This window comes from Triplophysa dalaica, chromosome 19 (genome assembly GCF_015846415.1).
Source record: "Triplophysa dalaica isolate WHDGS20190420 chromosome 19, ASM1584641v1, whole genome shotgun sequence".
Classification (NCBI taxonomy): domain Eukaryota; kingdom Metazoa; phylum Chordata; class Actinopteri; order Cypriniformes; family Nemacheilidae; genus Triplophysa; species Triplophysa dalaica.
Genome location: NC_079560.1, coordinates 12,326,195 through 12,337,562, shown reverse-complemented (window position 1 = coordinate 12,337,562; position 11,368 = coordinate 12,326,195). Strand labels below are relative to the sequence as shown.

Below are 11,368 nucleotides of genomic sequence, written 5' to 3'. Positions count from 1 at the left end.
AGATTAAAAGAACCGATTTGCATTTCAATTGAGATAAGTCAAAGTGACCTATTTGTCAGATATACCCGAAATGTGATCTCTGCATGTAACCCATCCAGTGAATAGTGAACACACGCACAGCAAGTTGTGAACGCACATACACACCCGGAGCAGTGGGCAGCTATCACTGCAGAGCCCGGGGAGCAAGTAGGGGTAAGGTGCCTTGCTCAAGGGCACCTCCGTTTTTACCCGCCAGCCCTGAGAATCAAAAGTCTGACTCTCTGACCATTTGGCCACGATTACCCCAGATAAAGGTCTTGGATAAAGATCTACAAATTGAAAAATACTAAACAAAAGCACATTTTTTTTGACTAAAACAAAAAATGATGTATGCATTTGGCGGACACTTGAATCCAAAGTCATTTGTGGTGTATTCATTTTGGTACACATATACGTTTTATAAATTCCTACAATTTTACTATTTCAAGCTTTGGTTTTACACTAAAACACAATGCAAAGTTCAAACACAAGTTAAACAGCTGTAAAAATGAATCCAAAAATTGACTTTGGCTTGTGTAAAGTCATACTAATAATAAGAGTGTACTGTACTCCTATTTATTGTGAAAAATATCTCTGTTGGCCCTTAATGGCCACTGTGTCCTTCAAGTCTATCAGTGAGCATACTGGAAGACAGCCCAAGATGAATTAGATGACCATTTCTTATCTTTAAGCATCACAACAGTTCGGCAAGGCAAACTGAGAGCATCGATTTTCATAATTAAATTAAAAACTCTTGCCGGTTTTTACTTTTCTCTGAGACAATATTAATCACAGCATGGGTCTCGGTCACAATTAAAGCATGCCACAGATTCCACTCACGGCAGAGTGGCGTAATTAATTCCAAAGAGGACACTTTCCGTAACAAGACGAGAGCCGTAAAATCTAGCTAAGTGGTTTATCAATAGCGAGCCCCCGCCAAGGCTGGCCTTTGCAATAATGATATTAAAAGGAGAGCATCGAAATGCCATGCCAGGCTGTTTGATACATTCAGAGAGGTGACAGTCACAAAGAGCACTTGCACTTTACATGAGTATCCCATAATGCTTAACAGATTTTTCAGCAACATTGATTGTCTTCTCATTTACTCTCTCGCACATCTGACAGTCAATGTTAGGGAAGCATGTCTCTATTAAAAAATATATGCAATTCATATTGCTTACTAGGCCATCACCACCAAAATGTATGATTTGTGCCACAGCTGGTCATAACTAACAGCATTGGTGATTACCAAAATATTTTTTAGTTTCTGTAAAGGTTTATCCATCAGTATGCCTTAGCTCTTTAGTTTCAGTAGTATTTATAATGCTATGTCCTTCAGAAACCTTATTTGTCCATATTTGCTTTCAGGAAATAGAAAAAACACTGTATTTTTAGATTATTAAATACTGTGACGTCAAAGTTGACACAGACTTTTTTAAAGCTTTGTATTGGTTAGAAATGTATAAAATCCACTGACTAACATATAGAGTGACTACTAATAATGATTTATGAAAAACAGGAAATATGGGGATACAAGGTTTCAGAAGGACATCAGCAATTTGATTGTTGTTATCCGTTGATTTTCGAATGTACTGTTTTACAAAAAAAAAGAACGAAAAATAGTTATTTTTTTATGCCCAATCAGTTATTTACATTCCTTAGAAACATTTGTTTTGGTTGAATGTTACGCTTGATCAATTTTTTACTTCTGAGAGATGTTGAATGTGCCAGCTCAAATTTGGATATAAACACATGAATACAGAGTACTTGTTTCAGTTTGTTATTTGCTTAACAAATAAAAGTAAAAGTTTTAAACAAGATTTTGACAGGTGGCCAAACAAATGTGTTAATACAGAAAAATATATGTTTGTTACATTTTATGAACTTAATTGTTTAATGAACAATTCCTTAAAATTGTTCATGAGATGAGATTAAGATAGGTACTTAGGGTATAGATAATATCTTTTTAATTTAAACCAATGCTAATTGTTTGAAAAAGACTGACAGTAATTGAATAAATAGGGCTTCTTAGTAGCAGAAAACCAGCACTCTTGCTTCTCGTGTCTGTATGTTAAAGACAGATAACAAGGCCAAATTTCTGAAATTTTATCATATGACACATATTCTGAATTCTTTCCTTTTGGAGTTGTAAGTCTTCTGGGAAACAAAAGCTATGCTCTTTTCAATCCTATATAGCAAGTTTTTACATCAATATTTGTCTGTCCTTCATCCACTCACTTTCACATGTCTATATGTCTCCTGAAAAAGCGTCCTGCATTATGTCCCTATTCATTTCTCAGTCATTTCTCAGCGTTCAAATGTGAAATATCTGTCAATGCAGCAAAGACTGTCCTTTATGTATCTTCTTTCTCAGTAAATCACTCTTTATCTTAAAATATATGACTCTTCTCTGAGGTTGAGCTTCTAGGTTTTAAGAGCAGTTAAAATATATGTTTTCTATTCTGTTGTCTTTTTCCTTTTATTATTATTTATTTAATAATATTTTGTTTTATTGACAATATATATTATTTATTTCAGCTTTAAGATTATTTTTGACAATGTTTTTTTCCATTATATTTTTTTCCACATTTACGCTTTGTTTCCTATTCCTGCAATACCACAAAGCAAAAGTTTTTAAAAAGTTTACAATCTGTATCACTTGCTTCATTGTGAACCAAGAGTAGTGGCACACCAAAACAAATCACTCGCTCACCTTTCTGTGCAGTGCTGTTGTACTTCCAAGATTTGAAGCAGGTGAGTCCCATCCTGCAGACGGATCTCTTCAGATGCCTCAGCCCAGCTCAGGTCCTCTATGGGGGTGCATCATGAGTGCTGGGGCTGGAGCTCCAGCGGCCACTAATCAGTGAAGGCTGGCCACACGGGCGGCGTCCCTGAGCGCAGGCTCTCCACTACTGCCATGGCCTGAGCCAAAGCCCCATCTGTCTCACTGCCCGTATCTCCCTCCTGATCCATCTCATCAATAAAGCCCCGGCCCTTTCCCGTTGGTAGACGCTTTGCCAGTGGAGATGGGAGGGCGGGGCGTGGGCCTTCTGCGGCACACTATTCTGGACACGCATGCCTAGACACACACACACATCTCAGCATCCCTCCAGCAACTGTAATTACTTCAGTACAGTATACCATCTTGGGCAGCCAGGGCCAATTTCCCTAATGCATCCATCCCACGTAGGCCCCCACCCCTCACAAGCCGGCCCGCCATTTGGTTTAATAGCCATCGATGCGATTGGCCCTCACCCGCACACAATGACTCAAAGAGGTTATAAAGACGTAAGCGTGTGACCGGCACGTTAAACTTTTGAACCGTCCTCCATTAGGCTAAGAGGAGCCGCTCTTTTTCTCTCCTGCTCTATCGTCTGTCATATCCTTTCTCTCTCTCTCTATCTCTCTTCCATCTGCCCTCTTTCTCTCTTTTCTTCACTCTGGAAGCCAGATTTATGATTCCTGGTCTGGCAAGATCTCAGGCATATATTGATCCTGATGAAAGAGCCTCACTTCATTTGACATGAGGAATGGGCCTTTTCAGTAGACTTTACACATTCCATCAAGTCTAAGAGGCGTAGCTTTACTGATGCAGCCACCGACTTGTCATGAATTCCCAGACACAGGATTTACCAGATCGGTCGTATTTACAAATGATTTCAAAAGAATGGAGTTTGTTTGGTGGTCAGCTGTTCTAACAGAAATATAAAATAGTTTGCAAATGTGCACAGATGAAATTTGTTTATTTGAAAGGCATTGCTTTTAGCTATATGATGAACCTGCAGCAACCAGTTTGAATAAAATCTGCCGTGTCAAATTTCCTTTGCAGATCTCATCTTGTTGAAAATGACTGTCTGCTGCAAACTCTTGGAATGTGCAAAATAATTCTGTTACACATCTTTTTCAGATTCGGCCCCTTCTCTGCTCTGACCCAGTAGCTGGGCAGATTTTACTCCACTTTTGACCACAATTGAGGCAGTTCCAATTATCACTAAGAGCTTTCTGCTCCTCTTGTGTCAATACACACCATACACAATTTTGTGCTGATCTAAGCCTCTTCAGAAATTGAAACTTCACACACATGCTAGTTACACATGACTCCTCATTTACATGCGTACACACAATTCATCGAATGACAGGCCTGTCTTTTTACTGAAATTGAAATAGAGTGGAGTAGGAAACTTGAATTGTGAGTGACGCAGCCCTTGTTTTTAATTTACATAGAAGCCTACGCTTTGCTTTCAATCTCTAAATAGATCAAAACATAAATCTGCCAATTGCTTAATTTCACACTGCTGATAAGAGAACACACTGCAACTTAAAACTGAGATGTATCTGTTAATATCAGGTTATAGTCATTATGTTTATTATAATTTGTTTTTTCATCTCTAAACATTGTCTTCTCTATCATACTTTTGTTCATTGCAAGGATTGGTATGCCCCCTGGAGTCTGAAGCACAAAATTACACTCAGCAGGTTAATGAACTTTATTCATGTTCTTCAAACTGTTTAAGAACATATTCGGGGAGTGGCATTCAGGGAGTTTACACATTTGTGCCCCATTTAACCTACCTGTCAGAATTCTACTGTCTAATCTATCGGAATAATAATGGTTAAAAAACAGATTAGAAACACCTACATAAATAACATGGTATGTCCAATACAACATGCCATTCTATTTATGAGCTCATAATGAATGATGATGTCATAATTGGTAATGATGTCATACTGAATTATGATGCTGTGATTATGAGTGATGATGTCATAATTCATTGTGACATGATAGGTGCTATTCCTGATGTGATAATAGGTTATGATGTCATAATGGCTGACATAGTCATAATCCCAGACGTCTGGCATGCAACTGTATGAAACTAAAGGGCGTGAATAGAAAATATTATGTTACACCCCAGTAAAGGTTTTTTTGCCATTTTAATTTTACAAAAAAAACTTTTTAATGCCCTAAACTGAAAAACTGAAGTTATTTACCCTTCATATATTTTGGAATGAAATCTAAGACCTCGTAAATCCTCTTTTTACGAGTCAGACTGAGAGCTGAAACTAAGGACAGTACATATCCTGATTTTTGCAGAGGAGGACAAGTGTTCTGAACGTTTACAATGAAATCTATAAAAATATATATCTTCTCTTGGACTAACAAATTCCAGTATAGAGAAAATCTACAAAACAAACGGATCAATTTTAAATTGTAACATTTAAACAGTTAAACATCTCATGTGATCCTCTTAAAATACATAAAACAAGAACTGCCATTATGTGCGACAGAAAAAAAACACAGCCGTGAAATGCAGAAGACTTTTATTTTGTTTTGTTTGGCGTTTAGCCAGAAATCCTCGCCACCTGAAACTATCCCGGAAGTGAAGCGGAAGTCATTAACGGCTCAGAGTTCGGTTGTAGTTTGAAAAGAACCGTGTCTTATTTCACGACCTGAAGTAACGGGACGGGTGAAAGGTGAAGGTATTTTAAGTTTTAATATGTAACGTAAGACTTTCTTTAACATGTTTTTTCGATAGCTCGAGGGGGCGATATGTGACGTTAAGTGTTGAGTTTGCATTCGCCTGGAAGCTAACTGACTAGCCGCCTAAGCAAAACTCGTAAATTGAGCGAATATTTAAAACGTTGTGTTTAAATATACGACATTCTGTCAGTCTTTTGACACATTTAACTAGAAGAATTAACCACCTTATCACATAAATCATTTTGGTGATGAGATTATTTGGTTTGTTTATATTTGAGACATAAGGGCGGTGGCTAGCAGTTAAATTAGTGAGATTAGCTCTTTGTTACCAGGCAACCAGTTCTTTCACAAATGCGCGTATAAATGGTGACAGGACATGTTTATTTACCGGTGTGCGGTTTTATAAACATCACGTGTGCTCTCTGATCCTATCAGTAACGTACATTTACTGGGGACATACAGTTCAAAACACTGGAATACGTTTAGATCCAAACCTAGATGTATTACTACACTTAATTGTAGACGTTTCATTGGCTTGTGAATACGCTATTTATTATCAAACCCAAATACATTGCTAGGTTAACTATCCAGCTCTGTTCCAACAAGTCAAAACAACTTTAACTACCCGGCAACACGGTTAGAGTTTGACATTTAAGAACTCGGTCCGGAGGGTTTGCATCACATCGGTCGTCTAAGATTTAACAACCCAGTGGGGTGTATGGCATGTCCCAGTATACTGTTTCGGTGTCGATCATTTTTTATGACTTGTACGTTTTCTTCTATTCTGGTGAGATCAGATGCGGCGGTCGAAGCGGATGCGCTCGCCTGATGGCTGGATCGCGGAGTACAGCTGGGAGGAGAGAGTGGAGGTACATAAGAGACAACGGCGCGGCTCACAGAGCGGAGAGAGAGAGAAGCAGCCTGGACGATATCATCACTATAAAACATATGAGAGGTAAATGAAATACAAGTTCAACTTCACTTTAAAGTTGTACGACATCAACATTTTCAATGAATCTTGTTTGTTGAGTGTTGCCTAGCATGTTTGCACAATGTTTTGCATGATGTACTATCAGGGTTACCGATGATGTAATTGGCCTGTCAGAGGGAGAAGATCAGTGTGAAGGGCCATTAACATTATTACGATAACTGCAACTATAACTATATTTGCATCTCTACCAGCAGACGATAACAATCACGTTATGTTTATTTTCAGCCTGCGCACTGCAGTATTACCAGTCACTAAAATGAATGTAGATGACCTGGTGCTGATGCTTTCCTTTTCATTCCTTTTCTCCAAAATATGACAGCAAGGGCTGAATGTGCACTCGTGTGCAGGATGTAAAGCATATCATTTGCCCACTTGCTGACTCATAATATGCATTACATATATTATATCCCGCCGTAAAACACCGCTTTCCGACCACTACTGTCTTTAATTCTGACATAAAATCTGGTTTGCGATCACCAATAGTCAAACGTTATCTGCCAGAAATTGTCTGAAAGTATGTTTTATCGTTCATCAGCTGGAAAAAAAACATTGTGAAAGAAATCCCAATGATATCCTTCTCCGTATCTTTTTCGTTATAGTGTTTACCTGGCTATTCTCCTGAATTAAGAACAATCCTGCATTCAGAAAATCCTGCTAATTAAAAATCCTCATGACATCAGGATCACCAGTGACGCATGGTCAAAAACATATTTTGTTGGATTTAAAAACATTAAGGATTAAGAATAAAGACCACTGATCATGTGGTGAGGTAGAAAGTACGGACAGCCGTTTTATTAGTTTTCGTTTGACCCTCCAGGCATTTTGAAATGAAAGCTTAGACCTTGTAAATCGTCTTTCTCCAAGTACAACTGGGTCATTAGATTTTTGTAAGAACAAACTATGTAGGGTGTATCTGAGAATACATCTAATGGTTTTTGAATAATAGTTCCTACAGCGTGTTGAGGGTTGGTTCGTTGCGATGTAAATCATGGTCGCTTCCAGTTGCTCTAACACAGTTGTCAACGTATGGCGTAGGGGGAAAACGTTCTGTGATTGGGCAGGCTAGATGTCATCCCTTCCGACATCCTCCTAAGTATAGCCTTGTTGTCTCCTCGAAGGAGACACTTGATGCTTTCAGCACCCAGCAGATCACCATACAGCATTCCTTGTCTACTGCTGAAAGCATTAATGAATTGCACCCAAGTGAATGCCACTTTGAAATGTTATCTGCATTAAACATTGAGTTGTGAGATGTTTTTTCCTCACAGTCTGATTTGTGTGATTGGCAGGTGTCACATTAGTGCAAAGAGGCTGGAGTGCCGAGAGCGCAGGGCCCAAGAGGCCAGTCCGGGGCGCGATGACTACAGTGGTCGGGTGGACCCAGTCAGAGAGACGGAGAGAGACAAGGACTGGCACCACTACAGCAAGTCATCCGCACGCAGCGGCCGGAGTCGACGTAGCAGCAGAGAGCGTCAACGATCGCGTCAACGATCACGCCACCACAGTCCCTCAAATTCGGTAATTAACTTTTTCCATTTTTTTTCCTTCTGACATTCCTACATCTGTTTGCAAACTTCTTGGTCTAAAATGACTGTAGAAAGAACGAGTAATATTTCTGAACCTGCTGGGGGTGGTCAGGGAATCAGATGTGTTTCTTTCACTTCATTCATTGGTTGCAGAAATATGGATATTTGTTGATGGGTTGAGGCTCATGAACAGAATAACCATTCTTAAGTGCACTTCATTGTTACACCACCATAAGAAAGTTGCTTCTTGTCTGAAAATGTGTTGCCATGTCTTTCTTCTGTAACACACACTATGGTGGCCCTGTGTCGTTGCTTGGCGATGAATTTGAATTTGCTGCTGCCGTGGCCTGGCGCGGGGTTCTGAACGGTCCGAATCACTCCCTCCCCTTCATCAACCCCCCTCGCTGAATGAATGAATGACGCGTACGTTCCTGATACTGACTGGTGTTTGATGGTGATGATGGTGGTCCCCATGAACCTTCCCCTCCTCCAGAGAAGTCATCGCAGGAAAAGAACCAAGAGTATTGAGGATGATGAGGAGGGTCACCTGGTCTATCACAATGGAGACATGCTAAAAGCAAGATGTATAGAACACAAATCTTTCTCTCTATAACTGTCTGTTCTGTGTGTGTTAGTGGGACAATCAAGCTACACTTGGGGGATAAAAGGGGAAATTTAGAAAAGTTAACTTTTGAATTTGAATTCAATATTTGCACAGTTCAAGAATTTAAGGTTCTCGATGAATAATACATAATTAAAATAAACTATTCTTGTCGAACTACCAAGTCCACAAAATACTTTAAAATCAGATTTATTTTTCTTGTTGCATTGCTGTCGCAAAGCTTTACTAATGTCTGCCCCTTTATTCTGTGTATAGATGAGATTGTAGGTACTCTTGGTGAAGGGGCCTTTGGAAAAGTGGTTGAGTGCCTCGACCACTCAAAGTAAGCCGTCCAAAGACTGCATTGAATTTTCTTGTTCTGATGTAACAATATGCCAAATTTCATCCTTTATCCTGTAACTGTTCTTTGATTTCAGAGGTAACACGAGAGTGGCACTGAAGATCATTAAAAATATTGAGCGCTATCGTGATGCAGCCATGTCAGAAGTCGAAGTGCTTGAGCAGATAAACACGCTTGACTGTGACAAGAAATTGTGAGTTTTTGACTTCATGATAAAAATGTGTAGTATTTAAGTTTTTCTACTTTTATATATAGTGGGTTATTAATTTGTCCTATTTTTTTCTTAGTGGCTTTGTTCGGATGCTAAACTGGTTTGATCACCACGGCCACATCTGCATAGTATTTGAGCTGCTCGGACTAAGCACATATGACTTCCTTAAGGAGAATGGATTTTTGCCCTTCTCAGTGGAACAGATCAGACCCATGGCATATCAGATCTTTAAAGCGGTCCACTGTAAGTATAAACAGTAAATTGTTAGAAGTCACTTTTATATGCTGCATCATTGTTGCGAACGAGCTGACCCCAAATAAGACGTTTAATAAAGAATCAAAATTTCTTATCGTAAATTACATAAAAAAGACTTCTTTTTTTTGCCATTAGTTCTGCATCAAAACAAGCTGACACACACCGACCTCAAGCCTGAAAACATTCTTTTTGTGGACTCCACCTGCAACATTGAATATAACTTCAAGATGGTAAGTAATTTCATGAGTGTTAAAAATAGAATACTCGACTAATGAGGAGAGGATGATGTCTTGCTTATTGTAATTACTATTTTGTCACAGAAGCGAGATGAGAGGACCTTAAAGAAGTTGGATGTAAAAGTGGTGGACTTTGGCAATGCTACATATGATCATGAGCATCACACATCTGTGGTGTCAACTCGTCATTACAGATCTCCAGAGGTTATATTAGGTTAGCTACTAGTTATCTTCCATCATTTGGAAAAGTAATACTATCTGTTGTTTAATACACTGGTTTGTGGAATGCTCATTTATTTTCATTTGTAAATGATGATCTGTATTGGCAGAACTTGGTTGGAACCAGGCATGTGACGTGTGGAGTTTGGGCTGTATCCTGATTGAGTTTTATCTGGGATTAACGTTGTTTCAGGTATAACATCTTTCTTCCCATCATTGTAATAACACAGGTACAACATCTTACCATTATTATCATCATCATTATACTATACACACCCTGTTTCATGTGTGAAATGCAGAATACTTACTGAAACTCCTCTATTTTCAGACTCATGACAGTAAGGAGCATCTGGCCATGATGGAGAGGGTTCTAGGCCCCATTCCTACACAACTTCTCCAGAAAACTAGGTGCAGTTTTTAAAGATATAACATTTGAAATGTAGCATCTTTATGAATGTGACAATTTCAGTGAATTTTCATTGAATGATTGACTGACTTTGGTTCATTGTCAGAAGGCGGCGTTATGTGCATCATGATAAACTGGACTGGGATGAACATAGCTCAGCTGGGAGATATGTGAGGAAACACTGTAAACCTCTTAGGGTAAGGATCTAAGTGTACTACTATTTGTGATATGACAGTTAAACACTTAAATGCATATACCCAGATAAAAACTTGTTTAACAATATCCTACTAATTCTGACTTTTTTTGCTTTATACTAATTTATGCACATTTACAAAATTTGGGGGTTAAAGAGTAGATTTCTTATGGTTTTCCTATGAATTGATGTATTTTTGTTTATAAATTCCAGCGATATATTAAGAATTTTTCTCCGTCATTGCTTTGTGTGTTTGAAAGGCAAAAGTCTTCTGGATTTTCTCTTGACATGTCTTGATGCACTTTTAACTGTAGTGTTGTTTCTGAGCCATTTTACTGTTTGAATGACATTACTGATATAAATCTCTGGTCCTCCCTATTCAGCAATACATGTCTAGTAAAACCCCGGAGCATGAGCTGCTGTTTGACCTGCTTCAGAAGATGATGGAGTATGATGCATCCAAACGTATTACACTGGATCAGGCCATTGCACATCCATTCTTCAATCCTTTAAGAAAGGAGAGGAGAAAGTGACTTGAAGATGACATCACCTGAACTTTACAGCTCCCAGGGAGACTGCCGCTGACTGTATCAGTCTGCTTTAAGACTGCCTGCTTCGTTACATCTATCCATATTTATTATATTTGAATATACTGGCCGAATTCCTCTGTACTTTTGGTAAAATAAACTTTAATGAATTGAAATAAACACTTGCTTTTCTTTTGTAATTGTCAATAACATCGGTACACTGGCTCCTGAGGTTAAGTTAAACATGACACTTGTCATGTTGAAATGTATTCGTAAATCATTACATTTTTTTGCGAAACCTGTCCTGCAGATGGCACCACATGGCCTGTTATTACAGATTGACTT

The 11,368-nt window shown here is 38.7% G+C and overlaps 1 protein-coding gene across 4 annotated transcripts; it reads left to right on the top strand.

Annotated features, from left to right (window-relative positions):
* Positions 1–5,366: 5,366 nt before the first annotated feature.
* clk4b (CDC-like kinase 4b) lies at positions 5,367–11,203 on the top strand. 4 transcript variants are annotated; one of them, XM_056731986.1, is made up of 13 exons: positions 5,367–5,496; positions 6,295–6,452; positions 7,778–8,006; positions 8,508–8,598; positions 8,892–8,958; positions 9,053–9,169; positions 9,264–9,430; positions 9,578–9,672; positions 9,763–9,892; positions 10,008–10,090; positions 10,226–10,305; positions 10,413–10,500; positions 10,880–11,203. In XM_056731986.1, exons 2-13 carry the CDS (start codon positions 6,295–6,297, stop codon positions 11,027–11,029), a joined length of 1,455 nt encoding a protein of 484 aa, XP_056587964.1. In that variant the 5' UTR covers positions 5,367–5,496; the 3' UTR covers positions 11,030–11,203. The 4 variants fall into 4 exon arrangements, with proteins under 4 accessions (XP_056587964.1, XP_056587962.1, XP_056587963.1 ...); XM_056731984.1 differs by having other exon boundaries at positions 10,410–10,500; XM_056731985.1 differs by having other exon boundaries at positions 5,391–5,490; positions 10,410–10,500.
* Positions 11,204–11,368: the final 165 nt, after the last annotated feature.